A 27984-nucleotide genomic window follows, 5' to 3' on the forward strand; every position below is an offset into this window, starting at 1 on the left:
TTTCAGAGTCAGTCTCTGAGAACAGTTGAAGGAGTTATGATCCTGAGGACTGGATCCTGCAGCTGGCTTTGTAACTTCTGCCAGCCACCAACAGTTTCTTCTAAAACACAAAGTCTCTTCTTACACTAAACATTCCCTCCACACACAACAGTGGGTAACTATTGTGTCTGACACCAAAAATAGCCAGAAAGTTCTCAGATGTAACTTCCTCAAGAAATAACCAGACATAAGGAGTTCCATTTTCCGGTTTGGGAGAAGGAGAAGTGCCACCAATCTTACCTCATAGTTAATGAAATTTGAGGAGTCCTCCAGATTCATCTCCTCTTTCTTGGGAGGATTGTCGTGGGTTGCCAGAGCCAAGCAACGCAATGTATCTCTACCAGTCCCCCATTCCCTAATGACAGACATGATCTTCTGCTTAATTCCAGGGGTTAATGGTATTTTAGCATTTCCAACACGGACATGTGTACACCTGTCAATCACACCTTCAGGAGCACCCTGCAGAGGCATAACAAAAAAGTGATTTAGCTTAATAAAACCCTTGCTTGCTTAAATTACAAAGTCCTTCCTCCATCTTCAAGCTGCAGTTCGTTGCACCATAATTTTTAAGTGTTGTGCTGCTTTGCAGCCATCCCACAGCTCCAGCTGCTCAGGTGAGGAACTGACCTTCACAAACATCTTGCTCATGGACGTGCGGCTCGGTTTGTTGGGCGTGCAGTAGACAGACATGGACTTTCTGTCTCTTGAGAATTCCAGAGTGAATTCCTTCTTCATGAGTTGTTTTATCACCTTAAAAAAAAAGAAGGCAACAGCATAAAAATGCATGTAGATAATACACACTATGGATCTCTGTCCCAAAACCATCACGGAGCACTCACCGAGTTACACGCGTTGGCACGTTCGATTCTGGAAAGTCCTTTCAGGTCTGTGTCAAACACATTCATCTTCTCCACCAGGCAGGTAAGCGCTGTTTCTGTGGCTTCACCAACCTTCTCATAAACTCCCTTAGCCTTTAGTCAACACAAAGCAAACACAGGAGTTTAAACCTCACCTGGAACCCACCAGAGACAGAAGTTCAAGTTTCACAATGGGAAAAAAAAAAAAGGGGGGCTTAACAAGATTTATTGTGGCTTATGAAACAAGCAGAACTATTTTTAAAGAGCAGCTCTGAAGAGTATGATTTGTAGGAATTTGAAGCCTTTGCTCTCAAGAGCAGCAGAGAAAGATGTCAGTACTTTTCATCAAGCATTTAAGCCATTATGAGATGTAGCAACCCTAAGGCAGAGAGGCAAAGCCAGAAAGCAGCAGGAGATCTCCAAATTACAGATTACACTTGCTGCTGCATTTACTTTTCTCAGTATTCAACAAACAAGTAGTTCTCAGAATTAATACTTCAGAGGACCTAAATACTCTCCCCCGCCTTGATTAGAAGGGGATTTACCATGGAAAAGCACTACACAGATGAGAACAAACCATTTATCCCTGTTCTTGCTCTCCTGTGTTCCAGGGTATGTTCTTACCTCATTGTAATCCAAAGAGGAATCATTGCAGAGTGCACAGATCGTTGCAAGTTCCACAAGTCCGTCATACTGACTACATTTAATGAGTTTGTCATCTTTGTGCCTTTCCAGAGGGAGAAAAGGGGGAGAACCAAGTTAGTTATTTAGCATGAGCATCTCACCTTTTCCTCCAGTGACAGTCACACAGCAATGTGGGAAGGAGCTCAGTGAGGAGGCAAAGGAAAGCAGGATCAGAGTGTGTGCAGGGCTTGGAGGGGAGTCCCAGGAAGGAGAAGGATATTGTTGGATTCCTTAGGCGTTTAACTGTCTTCCTACTACATATTCTGCAGATTTACTGCAGTGCATGCACTGGGCAGGTCTAAAAAGCAGATCTCACCTCTTCTAATTTCTTAAAAATCAATCTGTACTATATGTGAACCTCCTAAACCAGTGAAAAGCCAAGTCACCTCACAACACAAATTCCACTAGAACAGAAACACCTTCCTAGCAGTAAGACACACTCAGAGATCAATACCTCAGGTCTTAAGAGAGAAGGAAGGTACAAAAAAGAAATAACTGCTTTGCTCTCTCATTTGGAAACAGTTAATAAATTAATTCCTTTTCTGGAGCACTACCATACTTCTACAGCGAGCATAAAAGAACCAAGCCAGTGTTCAATACTGTTATTTTCCCCCTACCAAAACCAGCATGACAGAACTAAATATATAACATCTTTTATTAAAGCTCTCCGGGAGGGAAATAAAAGGCCTGATGGTGGAAAGATGTGGATCACTACTCCATAAGAATCCACAACACAGACTATGACATGTCCCATTATGTAACCTTTTGTTCACTTGTGATGTTGCAAACAAATTCCAGTGTTGTGTAACAAAGCACGTGAACAAAACGGATCTTAAGAAAACAAATTTGGGTTCAGCAATTTCGTTTTGTATAGAATTCAACAGCGGCTTTGAAGTGTCAACTCTTTAACCTTCTCAGCAGCTCTTGGGTTGTCATCTCGCCTATCCCAGCTAAAACTTCCTGTTTTCACCTGTTCTGAACTTGAAGAACATACTGGAACATCCATCACTTGTTATACCAGGGTGGGGGTTTTATCAACAAGTTGTTCCTTATTAACAATTTCTGAAGAATGGCAAAGGCAGAGTCTGAGGTGCTGGGATCAGTTCTGGGTGAAGGAAGGGTTTTTTTTCCTTCCAGCTTCAGGCTTTTCAATTAGCTAAAGATGAACCCATTTGAAGGTCAAATGCAATCTCTGCCAGCTTTCGCTGCAGTTCTTAATTACTGTAAATTTTGTGCTCTCAGTTTGCAGTAAGCACGTGCTGAGACATGGCAAAACTACTTCAAACTGCCTGACAACCTCCAACATCCCTGGGAAATAAATCAGCGTGAAATTTGGAGTTTTCTCTACGATATATTTGTTATTTTATATGCACCTCAGAGGAGAATTATAAATATCAAATATTTGAAGAGTTAATGAAAAATTACTGATTTAGTGCAAAAACCACTTTAGTGGTTATGAGAGAGAACAGGCTGTGGAAAACAACAGTGCCCGAAGTACAAAGTACCACGTGTCAGAAATGGTGCATATCTGGAGCAGGTCCTGCTCTGGGGCAGTGCAGTGGAACAAGTGCCTCTTAACCCCCTCAAACATCATTTCTGGTGACAGTTTGTAATCCAAGGTGAAGTCAGTCACTTAAAATCCCTACAGAGCCCCTGATTTAAAAGCTGTCCATAAAGGCAGAAAGAAATAAGCCCTAAAGGTTCGAGAGTTCAGCTGTTTCTCCTCTGACAGCCTCTCTGAGGCAATTTCCCTCTCACAGAACCCTTTTTGTAGGTGAATGTAGCGTGTTTAACACACTTGTTCACATCTCCCCGGCTCCAGCAAGTAAAACCAGAACATTAACATATACTGATGTCTGTCTCATTATCCTCAACATCTGCCACCACACTATATTTTATTATTTTGTTTATCTAGAGCTCTTGTGAGACCAGCTAGAGCTCAACAGTGTCTGCAAGGTCTAGAGTGTCACCTTGCCTGAAATGAAAGCACAAGCTTTTGACAGCAATTAGCTTTGAAACAAAAAAGAGAATTGGGGAATTAAAGAGTCCCAGCTGCAGAGAACACCAGGCTTTTAAGTGCCATGGAAATTAAACAGATAATCACTATTGAGATGGGTGAGATGGCAGGAGGCAAACAGTGAAACTGCACAAGGCTGAGATGTTTACAAGAACTCAAGTGAAATTCTCTTCTGCAAGTAAACCTGAAGTGATAAGATGCAAAACACATCAAAGACTGACCAAGCAAAAGGAGCTGTGACAACCCAGTCGAGAAGCAGAGCCCTAAAAATTCCTGAAGTTGTCAGGATGAACCATCTACCTCACTAGCAGAGACTTGCAACTGATAAAGTAAACCAAACCTCATTCCTTTCCTAAGGGACTGGGTTTAGCACCAGCTCAAATACCAAAGGCTGAGACAAACACACACATCTTGTCAAGTAGGGATGCACCAATAAACCACTGAGGAATTTACAGTAAATTTAAGAATTAACTCCAATGCATTCAGAAGATATCTTAGAAAAAACAACTTCCACCTTTCTCCAAGGCAGAGCAATTAGAAACACTGAGTTCACAGATTAGCAAAGCCTCACCTCTTCAGATTGATCCAGTTTTTAAATAAAAAAGTAAACCTCATTTTGAAGCACAGGGATAGACAATCTCAGCCCAGTAAGATTTCAGTACAATAAATCCTCTCTACCCCTAATTCATTTTTAGATTATCAAAGGGCCACTGCAATACTGGAGGTTGTATTAGGCAAGTTTTATGAAGGTTTACTCTAGAATTTAACTTTGTTTTCCTGTTAATTACTTTTCTCCCAGCCCTTCAGTGTGCATTCACTGGCTGACCTTTCATTTATTAACAATCACTATTGAGTATCATATGCATCACTTTTCAGGACTAAAGTAATAGTTAATGCATAAACAGACAAATATTTAACTTCCACAGAACACTTACACTTCTCCCATGGGAGCATATGTTGAACCAGTGACAGTAAATTCGTTCAGGGAACAGCTGTCTCCTTCCACTCTGTCCAGGATAAACATCTGAAATGAGAGGGTTAGAATTGTTACTATCTTTGAACAATAATTAATGCAAGAGATTTAAACAGGCCTAGAGCAAGGAGGTCCAAGAGGCAAGTTTAGGTTGAATAAACAAAGCAGTCAAAATCTGATACTCTGCACTTCGATCCCCTCATGTTTGAACAGCTCCATATTCTGAAGCCACAAAGTACAGAAAACAGCCCTTCTGCTTTGAAAACTTGAGACACAAGGACAGCAGAGCTGAAAAACACAAACTTAGGTGCACTTCAGCTGTGGAGACTCCTCACACACCACTTGACAATCCTGACTATACCCAAGCTCTTCCTAAGCTTCAGTCCTGCGGATTAATTCTCATGGAATATGAATCAAGAACTATTTCTCTGCTTTGAAACAGCAGTTCCAGTCAAAAGCAGCACAGGACAGCTTGGAAACTGATAATTACTGCCAAAGTCAAAATAAAAACATCTACAAATAGGAGAAGCTGGGAGATCTAAGGGGTGAGGATTTAGACAAGAGCCAGACTATGGCTAATGTGCCCTAACACCAGGCTGAAATGAAAGTGTTTCCTGTCCTGATTTTCTAGTTACAGGGCACTTTACCACATGGTGCACTGGTAGTTTAAACCATTCAGCCAGCCCCAGTGCTCTCTTAGCACCGGTGAAATGACATTTTCAAACTCAGACACCAACCTGCAGGATACACTTGTACCCCTGAGAGACCTGCACCTCACTCTTCCCTCTGTTTCCCTTCTGGGAGAGCTGCAGGCAGAGCCACATCTCAAAAAAAATGATGAAAAACAGATGAAAACTACAGTGCCTGAAGCTGCCTCACTCTTCCTGGCTTGCTGGAGTGGCAGTGGAAAAGATAATTTCTCACTAAATGAGGGTGTATCTTAATGGAACTTCTCATCCTCTGGTTAGCACAGGTCGTTTTGTCACATCACATTTTAGCAATGTCTCCCCCTCCCCTCCTCGTGCTGCCCCATGTTTTACATGAGCATCCTCACAAAATACAGCCTAATAAAATAAAGTTGTTCAAAGATTAGAGTTTTGCTACCAGAATCTTGCAGTTCATGTCATTTTGCGGCTGCCAGAAGTTAACAAGGAACCAAGGAAAGTTGTACTGCACAGGATCTAAAGCATTTACCTCTAAATAAGGAGTAGAGCATTTTGAGTTTTTAAGTAAACATAACTTAAACGATGAGTTAACCAGGAAGCCTCCTGCTTTTGGCATCTGCATGATGAAAAAATCCCTGCAAAGACTAGGGCAGTTATGCAACTCTACTGCAAGTAACCTCCTCTGGAATACTGATGAGCAGCTGCTTTGTGTCTCTTAGGTATAAATACTACGATACTTAAGGAAGTAGAACAAGTCACCCACCAATTAGGAAGAAAAAGCCATCAATCACATGAGAATAAAGTGCCTAGGGCTTACAAACTTCGGCCACTGGTGTGCAGTGCTCACCACTCACACATTTGGAATTCTAAGCCAATGTAAGGAGACTCTGAACATTTGGTGTCGGAGCTGCTGAGCCACTGAACTTCTACAGTCACCAGACACAAGAACTCGGTGTTTTCTCCATAAAATCCCTGCACAGAAGCACCAACTGGCAACTGAACAGGCATTATGATAAGGGACTAGCTGTAAAAGTCCCAAAATAACCAACACTAAAAGAACATTGGGGGGAAAGGAGGAGGGGCACAGAACTCATGCTCACCTAAAAATACACCAAAAACTGAAGATGACCCTGGCAATGCCGGCAGGGCCAACTGCACCTCCAAGCTGCCAGATTAGTCAGACAGTGCTGCACACTGAGCACACCACAGTGATCTCCATCAGAGCAGTAAGAGCTACTGGAGATAAGATAGCCAAATAAAGGTGGAGCCACTCAGCAGTGAAAACACCTTTGACTATCAAAGCTACTGCAGTAAATCTACTTTTCTCATACTAAGTTTCTCCACCTGTGGCTATCTTTCTCAATTAAATAGGTAAGTGTTTAACACTTACACACATCCTGTTCCAGAGTGTAACTTTCTGAAACAGGGCACAAATCCCACCAAAAAATCACCAATAACGTGAAAAGCTCACAGAACAGTCAATGGAAAGCTGCTTGCAGACAACTTTCTCTTCCATCCAGAGCTATTTCTGGCCATGACTAAATAAGGGAAGAGATAAAAGCCCTTCAAGACTGCACAGTGGAAAACTGAATTAAAAGTGGAAGCTTATCTTAGGAAAATAAAGCAGGATTTTGATGAGATGAGAACCCAAAGACTCAGGATCAGAGGAATTCCAGCAATGCTGACTATTCAAACGGAGTGGCTGAGGAGAAGAGCAGAACTGGAAGAACATACCCTGCACACTGACATCTGGTTCGTGGTCAGAGTACCAGTCTTGTCAGAACAAATGACGGAGGTGCAGCCCAAGGTTTCCACAGAAGGCAGACTCCTGACAATGGCATTCTTCTTGGCCATCCTGCGAGTTCCCAGGGCCAGGCAGGTGGTGATGACAGCAGGGAGACCCTCGGGAATAGCAGCCACGGCAAGAGCGACGGCGATTTTGAAGTAATAGATGGCCCCTCGGATCCAAGAGCCGCCGTGCACGGGGTCGTTGAAGTGGCCGATGTTTATTATCCACACGGCGATGCAGATGAGGGAGATGACTTTGGACAGCTGCTCCCCAAACTCATCCAGCTTCTGCTGCAGGGGGGTTCTCTCCTGCTCAGTAGCCACCATCTCATCACGGATTTTCCCAATTTCGGTGTTCACTCCTGTCGCAATAACCACTCCCATGGCCTTGCCAGCAGCGATGTTTGTACCCTGAGGCAGAGAAAGATGAGGGAATAGAAACCTTGCAGACAACCTATAAACGGTTTGTGTTTGGGTTTGTTCTGAATTTAAACAAAACACCACAAAAATACCCTAAACCACCTTACACAAGTCTGGATTGTGTTTCAGCCTGGAGATAGAAAAAGAGGAAGAGGATGACACTGCCCCTGTGTCTGTAAGGGAACATTCCAGTGTGGAATTTTTCCTTCCAGAACAGGCCTGAAATGATTCAGTATCGATCCGTCACGAGCAGCACAGGCAAACCCAGGTGCTGAGTAAGCACTGGGGATTTCAGCTGCAGTCTTAGGTGTGGTTTTCCTTTCTTCTTTTTTTTTTAATTAGGACTGTATTTTGCCAGATTTAATGTTATTTACTGTGAGTAATAGATGTGTTCTCTGGGGCTCCCCGTGTGAACAGACATACATGAGACAGAACAGTTAAATTTTCTGCCAGCAATCAGTTATTTTCTTACCTGAAAGGTATTTAATCCTTCCTTTGAACAAACTGGAACAAACTGTTTCAGTCCTATACAGTTTTCAATTTTAGCCACACAATACCACCATTTGTGTGGGCATTCTTATCACTCATAAGAACTATCACTTTAGATAATTAATGTAGAAGCACTTTAAAAGTGTGTGTGCTCCAGCTTTCAGAACTTCCCTGTGAAGGACAAAAATAACTTTCCTCATATAGGTTTCATCCAACATCTTCCCCGAGGACAGCTTTTATTAAAAGTTAATTCTAATTTTTAATTCACTTAGTACCTGGAGACACACACGGACATGTGTATAGAGAATATAACAAAAATCCTACAGCTTTTGGGGAAAAATTTGAAGTTCTGCACACTTTTATCAGCTTCAGAATTATTTTACAAGCAATTTGAAAATTTCAAAACTTACAGAAAAGAGCATGTTCTTCTTGTCTTGGTTCACAGCACGAGGATCAGGCACAGGGTCAGTGTGCTTAATAACAGACACAGATTCACCTAAAATAACAAGAGAATGTACACGTATCTTGAGTCCTGAGGGAATCAAAAAGTTGTAATCCTAGTCCTAAAATATCTAAGATGTTAAACTTCTTTCCTCAAGTGATTTTATTTAATTGCTTAAGTGAAACAGGGAGTATTGCAGTTGATCAAGAAAACTGAATGGCTGACTCGTAATGAAAATTATGTATCTGTTTCTGTGAACATGTCACAGGTATAGAAAGGTTCCTTTTCTGTGGAAACACATGTTTGTTGCTGCATCAGATTTCACAAGGTGGTGCTCTCAGCTCCAGGCAGAGTTACACTACTTTGTGCAACCTCAAGAGAACCAAAGGTTCCCACTTTTAAAAGGTTTTTGTTAAAAAGCATCTTAGACTTCAGTTCTACTTTGTTAGTCAGGAGGCTGTAGCGTCAACTTGGTTGAAAACAGAATTCTTTAAAATAAGACTTCTGTTATTTAAATAAAGCCAAGGAATCATTCCCTTTTTATAGATTTCTGGTGGGTCATTTCTTCTACTTATTTCAGTTCCAACCACGGAGTGCCTCCGTTTTCTTCTGCTAAACATCAGTAAGCTTGATCAGTTCTGTGCTATTCAGGATCTGCACTGAGAGACTCTGGGGCTTCAAGGATGAAAAATAGCTTTCCTATGAACACTTTAGTGTTTTAAAATTCAGAGCTAGTTAACATTAATTTATGCTACCAAAACAGGGCTGACAGATCTTCACGTTCCAGCTGAAAGCAAACTGTTGGACCACGCTTGGTCGATTCCCAGCTTCTTTCCTATATTCAGAAGTACTTCTACTTTGTTTTGTTTTCAACAAATCTGAAAAGGGGCTCTAAAAATAGCTCCTGCACTTGAGGGCTGGGTACCAGAAAACACACGAATGTGTGTGCACAGAATTTCAGCAAATAAGGCTCGAGGAGTGTGCTGGGCCTTTAGTAACAGCAGCTTAAATGCTGCCAGTATTGCAGAGACAACAGAGCACTGGTGCAGAAGACATTTAGGAAGATTTACTTTCATATTTGAGTGGTGACAAGATGTTCAAACCTAGAAGACTGTGTAAACTAGAAGAGAAATTCTGAATTTTTTATATTTTAGTTTTCCACAAATTACTTGTGTCTGTGCTGGCGTTAAGGGGGGAAAGGACAACCAAAAAACCGTCACAAGTTTCAGCAAGAATGTTCATCCCACTAAAAGGACACAAAGCCAGTGATGAAGCAACACATTCAGCCACTCAAAGTTACCAGGTCAGAACTGTGCTGCATGGAATGCAACAGAGTAATTCAACAGCTGCAGGCTTGTTTCTAATGGATTATTCAAAATAAACGGTGCAAAGGCACTTCCAATTATGCACATAATTATACAAAAATCACAGAAATACCTGTGAGAATTGACTGGTCTACCCTTAGAGTTGTAGACTTGATGGAAGTAATTCTTATATCAGCAGGAACCTTGTCTCCAACTACAAAGAAACCACAGAACAAAGTTAGAATGTTGTTCTTTGAGAGATTCCTAACCCAGTGAACTATTACCTGTATCAGCCAGAAAAGTGACTTTCCAGTACCTGTTCAGATGACTAAAATCACCGACAGCTGCCTTTGTGATCTGCAACACTCCAATTTTCGGAGCATCCAGTTCAGAGCTGCCCCTACCTAATCTCAAAGAAAGCAGCTGTAAATCACTGGCTTGTTTTTCTAACCACATGGCCCTTTGAAAGCAAAGGGAAAACATTCTCAAGAGCAAGATATCCATTTCAGAAGACGAATTTATAAACAATCAAACCCCAAGGTGAATCAAGTTCCCTTGTCCAGGACAACTGGTCCTGGAGAGTCTTCTGGTTGTTTTTCTCTATGCCCAAAGCGAGTCCTCTGCACTCCAAAGATCGAGTTCTCCCCATTTATTTATTTAGAAAACTAAAAGAAGTTGTATTTTCCTTTTCTTTGGCACCAATTGTGAGAATAACGTGCTTCTGCAAATATGCTCTTGTAATGTTATACTTTGAATTCTGCCAGATGTTTCAGAGTTGGGAGTTCACTGCAGATCACACAGTAGCTTTATTTTCCACTAATGTTGCTCTATTAAATACACCCCAATCCACATCCCAGTTACAATTTCCACACAGCTCTCATGTTTATCTTACAATATACGTTTATACCTTCCAGAAGAAAGCACTGGAGAAAAAAAATTAAAACAAACAATGCACAAACAAACTAAAAAACGCCCACTAACAAGTGTTTGAGATACCAAGGTAGATGATGAAATTTAACAGCACCTAAAAATGGCAGAGTAATGAAACCACAGTTGCCAGCTGAGTTCCAGCATCTCCATCATCCCACAGTTAATTCTTCTACCTTCCTACTTCTTCTTATCCAGCTTTTCCTAATTTTTAAGAATTTTTAAGAAAAGAACTAAAGCCCCACCATTTTGTGCCTCCTGCAAACAAATGGCTGCATGCAAATTCCCTCGCTAAAGCACATTAATGAGGCTCATTTCTGACTCATCTGGAGGGGTTCTCCACTCTGCACGTCAATTTTCCACTGAACACACAATGCTGAACACTCCTGATGTAATTCAGCCCTGCAAGCACTCAAGTGCCAGCTGTGTTATCATAAAATAATGCAAAGAAACAAAGAAGGGAGGATAACGAACTAAAGACAGCTGAGCTGAGTGGATGGAGTGTGTGTCCCTGCAGGAAAATTAAAATAAGCTGCAATTCCTGCAGGAACTGCTTATGCAACCAGCAGCAATGATGCACATGAACAAATAATACCACAAAAAACTCGACAGTGGTGTCACAGCCTTGGATCATCCAACCACTCACACCCTGGAGTGGAAAACGGTGGAGCAAAATGCTGAAGAAGAGAGTTAAGTGTGACTACAAACATTAGGAAAACCTGCACCATGTGACTTTCTGTAAATTCAGAGAAACTCCACCCATTAAAATCTGCAGAAGGTTGTATAGTTTTGCTTCCAGACTCAGCCATGTGTTTTTGTGAGCGTGTGTGTACGAAGGGACAATAAAAACAGCCACAAATTCCCTTTTTGCATCATGATACCATGTGAACACTAATTTAAGCCACAATGCCCTTGAGCAGCAAGAGAAAATAGCCCGAGACAAACGATGACTTAGGCCAAAAAAGGCAAAACTATTCAATGAGCTCTCCTGGAGGCTGAGGAGGGTTCTGTGCACACATAGGAGCACCAGGCCATGAGGTGAAACGCTGCCCATCTGCACCAACATTTCCAAAGGGCTGGAAAACTGCAGCCAATTCCTCCACCACAACACTGGGCAAGACTTGATCCCTCCATAGCCCAAAAAAGCTGCTGTTAAAAAAAAACCCTCACCTTCAAGGAACTGGACAGAACACGGCAAAGTTGATTTTTGAACCAACTTCTGAGCTTTTCTAAGTGGTTTGAACTCAAATATAATATTCCCAATTTCAAAAGTGCTTGCAGAGAACCTTCTAATAATTATTGATATTTAAGCAGCAGTATTTCCCTGAAAAGTGCTGCTGTCATTATCAATTGCCTGAAGCACCAGAACTGAAGTGTCATATTTATTATGATAATGCAGCTTTCTAAGTTTATCTCAACAATTTATGATAAGACACATTATTCACTCCCCATCTCTGTCTGAGAAGGCTGTAGTAAAATATTCAAGGCATTTCCAATAGGCAGGAAAGCTGCACATCAGGGTCAAATACAGAGCTATTTTAAGCAGCTCTTTGCAAAATAACAGCTATGACAATAAGTCATTTATAATCTGGAATATACTTTCATGAGCACAGCTGAAACTGAATATAAATAGGAAATCATCCCATGATTGATAGGAACCACAGGAAATTTTTAGTGAGCAGTTTAGTGCACATCTCATCCACAAGTAGAAGGTTTTTTCATCCACGTACTTTAAAACAGGGAAGAAATTGGTGTTTTGCTGTTGGTTTGGGAGGTCTTTTTTAAAATTTAATTACATTTCAGTCCACAAGAACCAGAAGTATTACCCAAGGCTTGGGAGAGAAGAAGAACTTAAGTGGTGAATAAGTGTTTGTGTTGCTCAGTACTGAGCTGATACAATAAATGGATATAAACACATAGTCTGACATCTAAAATGGTCAGCTGCAGAAATACTTTCATCTTTTATTTTCAAAGGTTTTAATCCTAAATAGTCAGTTGATTTCCACAACAGCTCTGAAGAAATCAAATAAGCTGCTTTTAAAACTACCCACATATATGTTCTAAAGTACAGTGTAGTCAAATATGTAACTACTGATTAAAACAGCCTTCTAAATAGAACATTAACTGCTGTTTGCAAGGGTGGAAGAAGGCTTTGGTTTGAATCATTACAGCTTTACCCACAGAATCCTTTTATTCGTGCACAGAATTTTAGAATTTTAATACTGAGCCTCAGCACACAACAAAGGAATCTGTTTCAAAACAACCTGGTCCCTGTAAGGGGGTAAAAAAGACAAATATCCATTTTATTTAATTGTGCATGAGTCTATACTGAAGCAAATAACTTACAATTCCCCACTCCTTGATAGAAACTGGAATGGAATTGAGTTGTGATATGCATTTTAAAAGTTTGTGTTAATTGCTTTAAACACTCCCTCACTGAAAATAGGGATAATTTAATATCTGAAAATCTGGGTTCTTCAGCTACCCAACCAACAGTGTTATCAGCCAAGATTCCCACTGATTACACTCCAGCTTTTCTCCTCAAGTTCAAAGCTCCCCACACCTTATCTTACACTGCTCTAGGTCAAGTTCCCCTCTATATGAACAGTCATTCCCATGCACATTTGATTTTCTGGGCAGTGCAAACCCTTCTTATCAGCAGAGCTCGGCAGGGATTGAGTGTCTGCAGAGCAACTGGAGCTCCTCAGGAAGGGAACCTTCAAAGGACAACCCAGGGCACAGATTGTCCCACTCAATCTGCAAAGTTGCCTTGAAAGAGGAAATAATTCCAAAGTCTCCAAGCCAACCTCAAATATAGAATGTACTGAACAGTGTTAGCCCCAGTTTAATACCTGGCAGTGACCAAGTCCTGCAGTGAAACAATCAACTCATCATCACCCATGTGTTTCATCTGAGCACTGACACCCCCTTCCAGCACAGCAATGAAACTAAATATTTAACTTCAGAATTCTGTCAGAATGGGGGTTGAGACACTCCCTGGGAGACCTCTACAGCCAAAATCCAACATTAACGCTGCAGGTGAGACCAGTGTGTGGTTTGAGCAGCCCAGGAAGAAGTGATGGGGCACATATTTTATGAATAATGAAGCTGGAAAGAAAATAAATGTTAAAGCTGTGTGGATTTCAGTCCCTGTTATAATTTAGCTACCGACAAAGAACTTTAGACTACAACAGGACCGTGCTCACCTTCCAAGTCTCAAATTACATTTTCTAACCAAAACTGCTCATGACAGTAAGTTCAGGAAGCAGCATTCACTTTACCCCCAAGAGCCACCATGGTACAGAACAGGCCTCAACATAAAACTGTTAATTTAAATGTGTACTTTGAACACTGATATCAGCCCTATTAACTCTGATGCCTCCCACAGCTGGAGACTTGCTCAGAGGGGATTTACAGGCAGGTTCACTACAAAGAGGGAAGAATTTTGGGGTTTTTTTTATGTTAATGTGTCACAAGAACAATTGCTGTTCTTAGCAAAGAAGGTACCAAGTGTTTGCAAAAGGTCCCTCAGCAAATGAAAGGAATTTTTCCTGTGGAAGTCAGAATGGCTCTTCATACACAATATGTACCTCACGCTTTCTTACTGATGTTTATCATTAACCAAAGCCAGTGTCAGCCTGGAATTCTGTTATCAGCAGGTTGGGGGTTGGAGCTGGACTTTTGCAATAAAGATTATCAGTACAACTCCAAACTATTGTATAGCTGAACAATTTGGGAACACAAACAGTTCCTGAAACCTGAGAGCAAAAACATAAAAATTCCATAAAATACCAAATGGGGAGAACAAACAAAAAAGTGGTTTAATATACTGAAGTTCATTGTTGGCACATTTTGATTTTCAAGACACTATGGTTTTTCTCCTGCTTTATTAGGATGTTCTCATTTGATCAGGCCAGGGTAGAAATACTGTCAAATCAGCCCATACAACCTGCCCCCTACTGCTGTTAAAACATCTGATTGAAAATACATGGAAGGGAAAAAGTCTAAGTATTTATTAATTCTTTTGACAAAAAACATAGTGTTAGCAATTTTCCAATATGACATATTATTACAGGTACAGTCATTTAAACCACTTTTCCTAATGAGATTTTTCATGTCTTAATTTCAGAGTCAGTTATTTCAGTCTCCTCTCTTGCCCAAAAATAAAATTTCCTTATCTCTAAATCAGAGGACACACCACTGTTGTGGGTATTTACTAATAAACTGAAGCAGAAGAAACTTTCTACATGAAGTATGGGAGTCAGCTTAAGGATTGAAAGGAGTAAATAACACATTAAATAATTTATTAACTTCAAATAACACACATGGGATGCCACAGAACCGGGTATTTTCTGAGTCCTGAGCGAGTATTGAATTGGGAATTGCTGAGGGATTTTAACAGCTCAAATTGACACATGATCAGGTTGTGTATGTTTAGAGGCAGAGCTGCTCCAGCACAATTAAATTTTTATATCAAACTTCCTCAGCACAGCTCAGCTCCTCTCCCCCTCCCTGCACAGACAATCTTGTCTTCCCATTGTGCCTGATTTCCTCAGACCATCAGAAAGTTAATTCTTGTTCCGCAGTAACAGATCTGAAGTATTTAACACTTCCTGAACGGGGGATAATAAAATGCTCCCAAAAATCAGCTCTGTAAAACAGGAAGATAATTGAGTCCAACTACACTCTCATACAAGGCCAAGAGTGTCAGTATGTCAAAGTTAGAGGAGTTATTATGAGACACTTTAAGTCTGAGTTTCCACTTCAAACCAGTGAGATTTATTTTTCGACAAGGCACAGATTAGAGCAGCAACAGTCCATCAGTTGTAAGCACAGCAGTAAAACAGCACTTGCTTTTACTGACAAGGAGACAAAACAAGACATTTAAATACATTCATTCTTTGTGTGAAACAGCCTCTATATAAACCTCCTGCATTCTGGACAGAAAGTAAAATATCCATAGAGTTTTCTGTGCAGTGTATGCACAGTGTGAGTATCCTCAGCTAAGAGCTGTTACAGAGAGAGGTTAAAAAATTTCAAACAACACACAGATACTGCATTAGTGTCAATGAAAACCAAAAGGATGGAAAAAGCTTTGCTTTCTGGGGGCAAACCTTTTTCAGGTTGGAACCATTTTTCAGGAAAACAATGGAAACTGAATTAACCACCGCATAAGACTTGACTTATTCCTTTTTTATTCCTTCTCATTCTGTAAAAACAGGCTCGTGTCATTCTCTCTGAAGAGGGCACCAGAACATTAGATAAGATGTGCCCATGGACAGGGACCCTGCTTGTAAGTCTGCTCTTATTATTAGTCTGAATTTGTCTAGTTTTAGCTTTTAATTAGTGGATCTATTTATATCACTGTGTTCTAGATTCAAAACTCTTGTGATTAGCTTATAAAGACATCTAACAGCAAAAAGAATGGACTGCAAGTTAAGCCTCAACTTCTGCCAGATCAAGTAGAGAGCAAACACATCTGCACACCAAAGTTTCCAAGCTATGCTGCATTAAGGTAACATAAGAACACAGAGGAAGAATTCTGGAAGTGCAAGTTTTCTTTAGCCTCAAAAACCAAAAAAAGCTTGCTTTGCCAGGGTGAAATGGTATTAACAGAGGTATTAACCTTGATGTCCAAGCATTTTGTTCAGTATTATTTGCGCTTATAATAAAACCCCACTCGGTGTTGGTTCTATCAGAGCACAGAATACCAGATACCTTCTCAGTTCAAGCAACTAAACCAGAACTAGTTCCCCTGTTTTTACTTGAAAAGTTTGGCAGCTCTGGAGGAGAATGCTACAAGAATTAGGGAAAAAAATGGGAAGCGTGTTTTGTAAGATTTCAGACGTGTGTTAAAAGTGACCCAAGTTTAGGCTGTGCCCCGAGTTGAACCTCACATAACTCCAGACTCCAGTCAAGCCTGGAATGGAGTTTGGACTGTGCCTGGTTATCTCCGAGCTGCCTCTGATGTGTTGGCCAAAATGTTCACTGAAGCACAGAGATTTATGCACTACTTGTACATGTATTTATTAACCACTGATGTACTTTCCTATGTCTACTGGTTCAAAGGCAGTCCTTTGTGAAAAAAAAAAAAAAAAAAGGCAAAATATGAGTTTTAAAAACCAGACCTGACAAGGAAACCCCCACAACTTTTGCAGCCCATTTGTTTCCCCATCAAGAGAAGGTCTCAGCACTTTGCTGTAGAACAGCCTCCAGCAGCTCTCTGCTCTGGACTTCAGCCTTACTCCATCCTTTTCATTATTTTTTTTCCAATCTCAGTAATTTCCCAGAAGAAGTAAACCTGCATCTCTGGCACAGAGTCTAAAAATCAATTCTAGTTATTAGAAGAGTAACACAAAGACCCAGATATGTTGGAGGAAGATCTGCAACATCAGTGTTTGTTGCCTGCATTACCAGGGAGAACCTGGAGCTCTTCATAATCCCGGGAGTTTGACATAACTCACCTCAAGAATCTTCCTTCATGACCTTCTCCACCCCAAAATTTATCTTTCTTTCATTATAAAGCGCCCAATTGCTTTACCAAGAGTCTTAAATTGCTCAGCAGTTGGAATAAAAAGCTTCAGAAAGTAATTCCTGCCTACTCTATGCCAGGTATAAAACTAAGTCTTATGGAATATACACTGATTTAATAAGCAACAGCTTCTGGGAACTCTGTGTGTATTTTTAAGCTGCTGAGTACTTACAGATACAGTAACAGATGACAAGAACCATCATTCAATTCCTCTTCCCAATTCAGGGAAAAGAGGAACTACTGTGACTGTGCTTTGGTCACTCACTGACTGCAACTAATGAACTTTCATTTATTAAATTATAGAAATGCAGATACACTGTATCTAAACCAGAAACTTTTAGACAGGAAAATACAACAGAAGTGAACAAAGCTCACTTCTGTTCCCAAATGTGCTTCCCTAAAAAAAAAAAAGTGATTAGCAACCAGTTTAGCCCAATTTGTCAGGCTGAACCTCATAAAAAAAAAAACTTCTAAGAACTAAGGCCAGGATGGTTTAAGTTTCTCTTTGAAATGTTACTTTAACCCAGCAAACAAAAACTCAACTAAACCAAAGTATATCTAATCTATTAAGATAGCCCTGGTTACAAGTTTAGAGTGCACCCTCCAATTAAGTCCAACTTTTATAGCAGCATGATAATCCATCTGAAGACAGGCAAGCTGGAGAGCCATGTGGGGACAGCATCTGGATGGGTTTCAGTTCATCACTTCTGAGAAATAAACTGTGTAACTCAGAAATCCTCACACATAGCTCTGAGAACAAATTTAAGGCGCATCCCCCCCCTCCCCAAACCCGTCACCCCAACTGCACCCCAGAGAGTTCCTGTTCATTGTGCAGGGTCTTTTCTACCACCTCTGCTTAGGTAGACGTGGGAGAAAGTCCTTCTACCAACAGGCAGTGAAGAAATTCATGTCTGCACAGTCTCTGAGCAAACAGCTACACCTGCAGAAGGTGGAATTTGTTGGCTACCAGACACAAGGAAGGGTAATTGCTCACCCAGTGCTCTGCCCTATCACACTGATCCCAAGAGACACCTCAGACAGAAGGTCATTTATCACCTGAGGGACAGTTTAATTCAGGTTACTCCATATTTACTGCAAGGTGACAATGCAAACCTGCAGTTTCCCCCTATTACTTCAAGTCAAATGAACCAGCATCTGCTCCAGAAGCTTTAATTCAGAAGGCCATGAGGCAGATGGATAGTCTGTATAATGAACACAGTCAAACCCTACAAACAGCCCCAAGAGTCAGAATAAAAAGTGATAATATAAACCATTATTGAACTGTCTTTGGGTTACACTAAGCCACGCAGGTTATCTTTAGTGGGCTCAAAACTACTGCAGATAATAAGTAGTTTCAGAAATGGTTCAGTGCTACATATTCTCAGGGAACTCCTGCTATGTAAAGAGGGAAATATATTCCCCCACATCCCCCAAACTGCAATATCCATCTAACAATCCCTGTAACAGTCATCTGTGTGTCAGACCCATCCACAGCTACTCCAAATTACCAAAGCTGTTACAGCATTAAATACAACTATTTTGGAGCGGAAGACTTAAATAAATTTGCTCAAAATCAGTTATCAGCACAGGGGAGAAACCTGTCACCTGGCTGTTTATACCACTTGGTTGAAAGATATTTGCCTGGACACACAAATGTCATTGGCACCTTGCCTAGAATTCCAGAGCCAGATATGTATCCCAGCATGGAGTGCTCTGGCACTTCCCTACATGGTCATCTTTTTGCAAACACCGTGTCAAAGGCCATCAGAGTCCTCCTGCTCTTGAGGCACAGGCCTGCACAGAGTCTCCCTCACCTCCAGGTCCTGACACCACCACTGGTACACCCCCCGTGTGGCTCTTCTCTACTTGCTCAGGAGCTTTTCCGAGTCAAATCACAATTAAAATTTCATCACTGCCCAGCTACCAGAATTTATTATTTCAGTATCACACTGAAGCACTTATTTCTCTGCTGAACATCCACATGACTTACAATCAACTGCAGCTTCAAGTGAAGGTAATTTAAGTGTATTTGCCATTAGAAGAAAAATATCATGAGTAGCTTAGAATTGTTTGATCCACCAGTTAAAGATTCCACCCACAAAAGGTTCTTCAGTCCATCAACAAGCCAGACCACCCATCTCAAAGGACAATCATAAAAGCTTGGATAATGTTTGTTTCTCTACATGAACTTGTCCTTTCTTTAAAAAAAAATAAAATTAAGGAGTTCTACAGATGTTGGACTATCAGATGCTGTTCTATAAGCAGATTTTAAAATATTGTAATAGTAACCCTACGACAAAAAGGATACTGTGCTTGTTAAAGAGCCTGGTGCTACAGGCATGCTAGTCAGGGGTTATTCCCAAATCATTTCTCTCCTTCAGACACAGATCTTTTATAGACAGTAATTGATTTTATGGATACTGACAATTCAGAGCAGGTAAGTAAAAGCCCGCACATCCCCCAGGTGTTCACATTCAGAACAAAGGCAAAGCTAAATTTGCAAGATGAAAATGCAATCTGTACCTCTTCTGAAATAGCAAAGAATCAAGGAGAAAGTGTTGGCAGAGCAGCAAAATCCAGTGTTTCTCCTCAGTGAGATCCCCCAAAACCAGTGCAAAATACACAGTTATCAACTTGCAATTCTACCAGTACTCCTCTAAAACACCAAAACCCACAAATGTATTCCTATGACATCGACTCCTTCCAAAACTCCCGTTCCATCAGTGACATTTAAAAAAGCAGGATAAGGATTTGGAGTGGAGAATCTCCTGCAGAATCTGTAATTTATCCAGCCCTGTTCCCCTTCAAAGGACACGGCAAACGTCAGCCCGAAACCAAAGCTCCTTGCACAGCTCCCAGCTTTGCCTGTGCAGAGCAGGAACAGCGAGTCAAAGAGCACAGCCAGTGACAAGGTATCACAATCCCCCCCTAATTTCTGCTATCAGCACTCTGGATTTGTACTTGGGAGCTGAATCATCCTGTGCACAAAACGGAGGCTCGAGACGGGGCTCAGCGAGCGCTAAAGTTTCTCAAGGAATGAAAGCTGGGCTGGCAGCCAACACCAACTTCATTTTGAGTGCACACTCTCCCTGCCTGCTAATTAAAACAGGAGGAGAGGCAAGTTTAAGGGTATATATTTATCTCCTCTTGAGACAGCTACCACCTCTAAAAATCAAAGTGACACTTGTGAAAAGCGAGGTTTGATGTACACCCTGAATTGTTCCCAAAGGAACAATCGCTCAGTTAACAGTTGATGATGACCTACAAAAGATGAGGGTGCAATCACTCCTGACACCCAGCAAGAACCACCTACATTTAGCTGGGAAGGAATAGGAAACACTGAAGTCATCAATAAGCCAGTTTAGAGAATGAATTCTTGCTATGGCATTATCACCAAAACGATGGAGTTTTAGCTAACAGTGCATGACACTTACATTTTTGCACTCCTTCCAAATAAAGATACACCTTTTAGAGCAAATCTAGGATATCAGAGAGCTCATGGCAAAAGTCCACTCTCAAGACAGTCCCTTCAAATGCTTACAAAGGAGAAATGGGAAGCTCTGCTCTAAATAGTTTATCTGTTTGAGATCTCCTTCACAGCAATAGGCAAAAGAAGCACTAAAAAATGAAGAAAGATGAGAAAACAGCGCTGTCACATGCCAGCCACACCAGCTGAGAGGACAGAGGACATTTGTGAAGAGAAGTTCAAAGGCTCTGCTACTGCAAGGGTAAGAGTTGAAAAAACACATTCAATGAAAACTCAGAGTATGACTAAAAAGAAAAAAAGTATCTCAGAGCTCCCAAACCTAAGGAAACACATTTAAAAGCAAGGAAAAAGGTATTCTGCAATAGAACACCAGATAAATTGTAGGACACTCTGAAACCAGGCATTAGAAAACAACATTTTAGAGTTGTGACAAGTGTTAAAACCACCACTCCAATTAAGATGCTTTGCTTTTAGACCTACCAATTAAACTAAGTGGCAATTTGAAAAACAATCCCCTCAGTGCAAATGCACATTTAAGGTAATTACAGACAAAGAGAAACAAGACTGTTCATAAGTGAAGTATATACTTAGGAGGCTCTGAAAACTCAAATCATCAAGACAAAGCCCCCCCCCCCCCCCAAGAATTTTACATGAATATTCTGACACATGTATGTACTACACAAAGGGGTCTTACCTGCCACTTCCACAATATCCCCTGGGACAATGTCTCTGGCTTTAATCCTCTGCACACTTTTCCGGTCCTGTCGGTACACTTTGCCCATTTCTGGTTCATACTCCTTAAGAGCTTCAATAGCATTTTCAGCATTTCTTTCCTAAAAGACAGCAAAAAAAAAAAAAAAAAAAAAAAAAAAGTGTCATTTCCAAAGCCCTCAAGGAAAAATAAGTAGGTCAAATGTGATTTTTCAAAAGCATTATTATCATATGAATACTACCAACTCAGCTCGGCTCCATTTTTTCACACACAACATTTTGTGAGCTCTCCCTCCACCTCCCCTTGTGAGGTTGCTGACTGGAAATCTTTACAGCCTAATTCAGGTGTTTGTGGGCAGTTAGAACCTCGACATTGCATATTTAAACCCTGCAGCATTTTCCATCAAAAATATCCCGTGTCGTTGCAGGGAGGCCGCACAAAGAATTCTATGTTACATCCATATGTAACGTGCTTTTTGACATAAAAAAAAACCTAAAAAGAAATAAGATTCATGGATATAAGTCTTGGCTGTTCCTTACCAGCTGGAGCAGCTTAGACTCAGACTGGAGTGGACAAGCACTACTGAATTTCACTTACTGGCAGAAATCAAGGATCAAGTTAAGACAAAACTCAAACAACATAAAATCAACTTCGTTTCAGCAAATCGAGTGACTCAGAAGTGAAATTAAAGCAGACTAGAAACTTTCTCAGAATCTCTTAATTTATAAAATTGGATGAACCCCCACATATGACAACCTTTTTTATTTCCATTAACAGCTTTCCTGTCTCAGCTGCAGTTCTCTCACTGAGCACTACCAGAGATTGGGATCAATATTGTGATGTTACCTGGATAAAGGACAACATAAGAACCAGCAGCTTTTCAGTGTTCCTTCTCCAGCTCTTGGAGAAGGAACTTATTTTCCATTTCCCTGTCTATTGACAAGTCCAAACGTCATTTAGCCCTGATAATTACAGATAATGGGAGGGTGCACACAGTTTTTACACCGTCTGCCCTTCAAATACACATCAGCTTTTCCAGATAATAAAAAATTCCTCCTGCATGTCAAAGCAGAAACAGAACCATCAGAAATTCAAGGGTTGAAGGACTTGGTACTTCCACGTTAACAGTGCAGCTGAAAATGAGCATTAACAAAACTACCTTGAGGAATTAGAATTTACATGGCACAGCTCAGGGCCAGGCAGTGCAGATACCAGCACAGACTCATAAAGCTGGAATTAATACCAGCCTCATATTCCACCAGGTAAATTAATTCTCTTCCTCAACACAATAATGCTGATATTGCTTTTCTGTGGATGAACTGGGAGCCAACATTAGACAAAACTCTAAAAAGTGCAAAATAAGGTCCTACAAACGGAAAGTGACTTCAACACAAGTTTTCCTTCAAAAAAAAGACATACAAAGCAATTCAACATGACCCAGATGGCCAAGAAGGACATCCTGGCCTATAACAATGTGGCCAGCAGGACCAGAGCAGAGACCACCCCCTGTGCTGGGCACTGCTGAGGTACCTCCAATCCTGGGGTCAGGTTTGGGCCCCTCACAAGAAGAAAGACATTGAGGGGCTGGAGAGTTGTCCAGAGAAGGGAATGGAACTGGGAAAGGCTCTGGAGCACCAGGAGCAGCTGAGGGGGCTCAACCTGCAGAAAAGGAGGCTCAGGGAGATCTCGTCCCTCCCTCGAACAAGTGACAGGACAAGAGGAAATGTCCTCCAGTTGCACCAGGGGAGGTTTCGATTGGCAACTGGAACAATTTCTTCACCAAAAAGGTTGCCAAGCATCAGAACAGGCTGCTCAGGGAAGGGGCTGAGTCACCATATCTGCAGGTATTCAAGACACACAGATGTGGCCCTTTGGGCCACAGTTTAGCGGTGACATTGGCAGCACTTGGGCTAACGGCTGCACTTGATGATCCAAAAGATCTTTTCCAGCCTCAAGGATTCTGTGATTCAGCTGGTTCAGCCAGCTCAGTGTGCTACACTCAATCTCCTTGCACCCAGTTTGCCTGGAGTTGTGGCAGCCAGACCATCCTGCCAGGCACTGAAGCACTCACAGATGGCTCTCTGGGGACAGTGCACCTGAGAGGGAAGGTTGAGGGCAATGACTCAGTTGCTCACATCCAGTACCTGTAGGAACACATACATTTATGGGTGGAGACTCTGCACTGTGACTGATTTTCCATGCCCAGTAAAACAAGGGAATGAGTCATTTAATCTGTGCAGCAACTCTTTGTTTCACAATGAAGTTCACTGCATGCAGAAATATAGAGAGAGGTATTCTTGGCACACTGTCTTGCCTGAAAAAAATTGATTATTTCCTACAACAGGGCACACAGCTACACAAGAAAATCCCCAAGCTGCACAGAGAGCTTTGCCTTCCATTTCACGCTTACAATCGGCAGCTGCAGAGTTGTAGCTCAGAGTTTCAAGTTAAACATTAACTCTTGCACAACTACTTTATGAAGACTTGAATATAAAATGACTCTTAAGGGGGTAATGCTGTTACTTCTGGATCAACGTGACCTCCTCCCTCCACACCAGCTCCAGCAGTTGTGCAGCAAGCTGGGAACTGCTAAAAACTGATTTTTTTTGAAGATAGTCTTCAGCCAGCTCACTTGGGCCAGTACAAAGCAGAGCACAGCAGGCAGCAATGCCACTTCTTCCAGCATGCAGGGTCCTCTCTAACACATTCTAAACATTAACAGGACTTCTCCTCTTGATTTTTGTTGTTATTTTGGAAAGTTTGCCTTTTTTTTTTCTAAAGTATGAAACCTAATGCACTAAGATAGCCAGTGATTATTGCACATTAGCACCACCCCTTTAAAAAAAAAAAATTAAAAAAAACCCCAAACCCAACCAACTGCACAAATAACTTGAATGACCCTAAAAATCCTTCAGTATTTTAGATCTGCAGAAAAACAATTCTAATAAAACATGCTCTGTCTGAAGTGATGGAATTATTAAGTTAAAATGATATGAACCACTTTACTTTGGCATCTCAGGAAGTGTTAAACTATGTTACTGTTATTACTGTCTCCATGATTTATAAAAAGCCATCTAAGTCAGCTCACAGCTGATAATGTAGGAAAAATGTCATGATATTTAGATATTTTCAGAAGAAACTTCTGCCTTTTGACAGACATGCAGTCTTTGGATGTACATTTAATAGGTACCATAGTAATTGAACTGGGAGAATTAATAGTGCATTAATAATGTAGTACAACATAGCAGTTGTCTCAAGAGAAAACAGACAAGAAATGAGATTAGAAGTGCATCCTTTGCTCCTGAGTTAGGAAAAAAAAAAAAAAAAACAAACCAAGCAAGCTGATCCAACTGTTCTGAGCTCTGCAAGATCTGATTTGTTTCCTGAATTCGGGCCTTCATTCTGGCCTGTCTGGTTCATGTGTTCACCAGTGTGTGGCCAAACACACCGATGGGCACTTTGCCTTTTTGGCAACACTTCTGAAGCTTTTCATTTTACCTTTAAGTCAACACTTTGTGTCGAGAAGCTTTATGGTTTGCTGACTCTCAGGAATCTAAAGTTAGCAACACATCCTACTTGCTCTGTGTGGAGCACCCAACACTGCAGCGTACACACAGCTTCCTCCCCAACCATAAAAACCCCAAAACATTTGTGATTTGATGCTGTAAAAATCTCTGCATACCTGCCACACTCCCACAATGGCATTGGCTACTAAAATAAGTAAGATTACAAAAGGCTCTACGAAGGCTGTGATTGTTTCTTCACCTTCTTCAAACCAGGCCAGGACCTGTAAGAGAAACACAACGATTTGAATTACTGATTGACACAGACACCTTGCAAACTTTACCCCTCGCTGAGTTTCAGCCTGAGAGATTCAACTGCTTGGACTTGGGCAATCTCAGAAGCTTCAACCTACCAAGTTGTAGTTTTGTAATTAGTGAATGAGTTGGCAATATGCAATGGAAAAGAAAAAGAATCTTTACTAAAGTAGTACAAAGTTCATTTTAAAGGCCACTCTTCTTTTAAAGGAATAAACTATTTACTTGGGAAACAATTGCTACTGTTGCTTCAGAAGCGAAAGCAGAAGTTGTGACAAGAGTTATGACAATGAAAAGAGAAAAAAATCCCTTACTGTATAAAACAGAATGTAGACAGATTAGTTAGACTACTTAAAACACAGACCTTGCCTGAATCTGAATTTTAGCCAAGTTTAATTTGCCCTTTACCAGCAACTTAGACAAAAAAATTAATGCAGCTTTACAAAGTTTTGTTGAGTAGATATGAAAAATAAGCATCTACTTATTTAAGTACAAGTAGTTTCTTACTGAAGCATCTAAGTGAATTCACTGAAGCTGAATTCTAAGCTGACAAAACTCAGTTTTTAAAGGTGAATCAACCTCAGGACTTGCATAAAAGGCATAAAATTCCATTTTCATTCATTTGCTTTACAAGTGCACTCTAGTTTTAGGCTTCTGTCATTCACTTGACTGCGTCAGGGCCTCTGCAGAGCTCTGCATCTCCTGAGGACAAGTCAAGCCAACATGGCCAGAGAGGAAGGGCTTTTTCATCAGCCTGTTGAGCAACAGGAAGCCTGGAAAGTGACAGTAAATAGGAACAACGTGTTGAGATAATTAGGGCTGGTAGTCAGGCAACAGCACAGTGAATCACCGAGGGCTGCAGAGAGCAAACTGTTACTAAAGCAGCACCAGAATTCCCCCAACATGCTGCTCTGAGCTATTGCTCAACTGAGAGACGCTCCAGGATGGGCAAAGGAAGGAGCAGCAGCAATGAAAGCCTCCAGCAGAAAGCAGACTGTCAAGAAAATCCAACGCTACAACCAGTTTTTATTACAAAAGGATAGACTTGTAAGATCCAGGCTGCGATTCAGGGGACTGAGACGTTCCAACTGGCAACACAACGTATTGAGGGGCTGGGTAGTTCCTCTGGAGAAGGGCTTTAGTCAGGATCTCTCGTGTTCTCCACATCTTGGTGTTTCTTCCCTCCTCCCACACCCCTGGATATCCAATCCCCTCTAACACCTTCTGCCATTTGAGCTCCAGGAGAAGTCAATAGTACGTTTCCAGACTTCTCAGTGTCTACAAGGCCACACTCTGCCATCAGAAAACCTGCTTGGTGTCTATTTCTTCCCTCCTTTACTGGAATTCTGTAGAACCCCTGTTTTGCTTCCAATAAAGCAAGTAAATTCAATTATTTTGGGATGTTCTCATCTGAGCAGGCACCTACAAGGTTAACTGGAATAAAACATCTGCTTTACAAGATGCTAAACCAGAATCTTTCCTGATTGAAGCCCACGTGTGTTATAAAGTAACACTGAGAGAGGCCACAACTTCCAGAGGCGAGGAAAGCAGCTGCAAGGACAGCAAGATCCAAGTGTGTCAAGGAGAGCCAAAATTAAGTTTTCAAGGGATCTTTACTTTCAATAAGCCATTATTTCAAAAAGAGCAGATGAACTCAAATTGGAGATCCTGAGGGTACTGAATCTGATGGTTGTTTTTCTGGCAAAAGTATCGATCCGCGACAAGACTGAAATGAAGTATCTAATTAATCCCGGAAGCCAGCAATACAAATTTCTGCCCCCAAAATTTTCCACACGGTTACTAACAGTGGAACAATCCAAACTCTACTTCTAGAACATTTTAGTAAACAGACACATCAAAATAACTGAATACACCGCGAGTTCTTGGTTTTGTTACAGCAGACCACAGCTACATTAACACCCCATTTAGGATACTTGTGACACACAGCACACGCTGCTTAACAGATCAGGTTTATTATGTGATAGTAGCCTGGAGTAAAATAAAAAACAACCCACAGTGAAAACAAAGAGGAAGCAGAACAAGCAACACAAGTGTTTTTAGTAACAACAACCCATATTCTGAAGCCTGGTAAAGACTAGACAATTCTTGTCCAAGTCATCGAGTCCTTGTCAAAAAGTTTCCACTAGCACACTTTTAAGACCCTGGAGAGGTTTACAATGAGAGATCTTTTTTTTTTTTTTTTTTTTTAACTTCTACTCAGAAGGGCCCCCTCCATATTTCAGCCCTAATCACTTTAAGTCTCACATGTAGAACAGCTTAATTTCCAGGTCATTGATCTCCAATGCGCTGTTCAGGCACTACTGTCAATGAGTAAAGTCATCACGTATTTAAGAAAGAGTAGGAAAAATAAGATAATCGCTTGAGAGAAATTCAAACCTAAAACCATGAGGGAAATAATAGCAAGACATAAGAGTCCCATATCAACAGCCAACATAAGCAGCTTAAAGGACAACTTTCATTCAGCATATTTGCTTTAGGGCTGCCAGAGCTTGCAGAGCCTATTTTAAACAAAGCCTAATGGGGTGGACCTGCAGGACCCTAAGGCAGAAGATACACAATGACAGGCAAACAGCACTGAGTTTTCAGGGTTATTTGTGAAAAGGGGGCAGAGGGGCAATGCCAAAGTCAGCCAGCAATGAGGTGGCCACTGCTGAAAACACCACAAGTGTCCTCACAGCTTTCTCCACTTCCTCGAGTGATGGTACCTTACGGAGACAAGTTACCCCAGGTGTCATTAAGTAACAAAAACAGAACTAAAGAGTGGAAGTTTGGAGGCAGGGCCGCGTTGCCCAGCAGGCTGTACCCGCTC

General features: G+C 41.1%; 1 protein-coding gene across 3 annotated transcripts in view; it reads right to left on the minus strand.

The window, feature by feature from the left end:
• ATP2A2 (ATPase sarcoplasmic/endoplasmic reticulum Ca2+ transporting 2) overlaps positions 1 to 27984 on the minus strand; it is a 45443-nt gene that overhangs the window by 11497 nt on the left and 5962 nt on the right. For all 3 annotated transcript variants that reach the window (XR_003570631.1, XM_027878556.1, XM_027878557.1), the window contains exons 4-13: positions 25019 to 25123; positions 21319 to 21457; positions 9812 to 9892; positions 8343 to 8428; positions 6970 to 7434; positions 4533 to 4621; positions 1521 to 1623; positions 879 to 1010; positions 667 to 789; positions 280 to 498 (exon numbers count right to left, since the gene is read on the minus strand). Coding sequence is in view for 2 of the 3 variants with exons in the window: in XM_027878556.1 (XP_027734357.1) it covers positions 280 to 498; positions 667 to 789; positions 879 to 1010; positions 1521 to 1623; positions 4533 to 4621; positions 6970 to 7434; positions 8343 to 8428; positions 9812 to 9892; positions 21319 to 21457; positions 25019 to 25123 (1542 nt within the window). In the remaining variant the exon portion in view is untranslated. The remainder of the gene's footprint in view (positions 1 to 279; positions 499 to 666; positions 790 to 878; positions 1011 to 1520; positions 1624 to 4532; positions 4622 to 6969; positions 7435 to 8342; positions 8429 to 9811; positions 9893 to 21318; positions 21458 to 25018; positions 25124 to 27984) is intronic.

Source organism: Empidonax traillii, unplaced genomic scaffold (genome assembly GCF_003031625.1).
Source record: "Empidonax traillii isolate 1590-97213 ecotype Southwest subspecies unplaced genomic scaffold, ASM303162v1 scaffold43:size1863611, whole genome shotgun sequence".
Classification (NCBI taxonomy): Eukaryota; Metazoa; Chordata; class Aves; order Passeriformes; family Tyrannidae; genus Empidonax; species Empidonax traillii.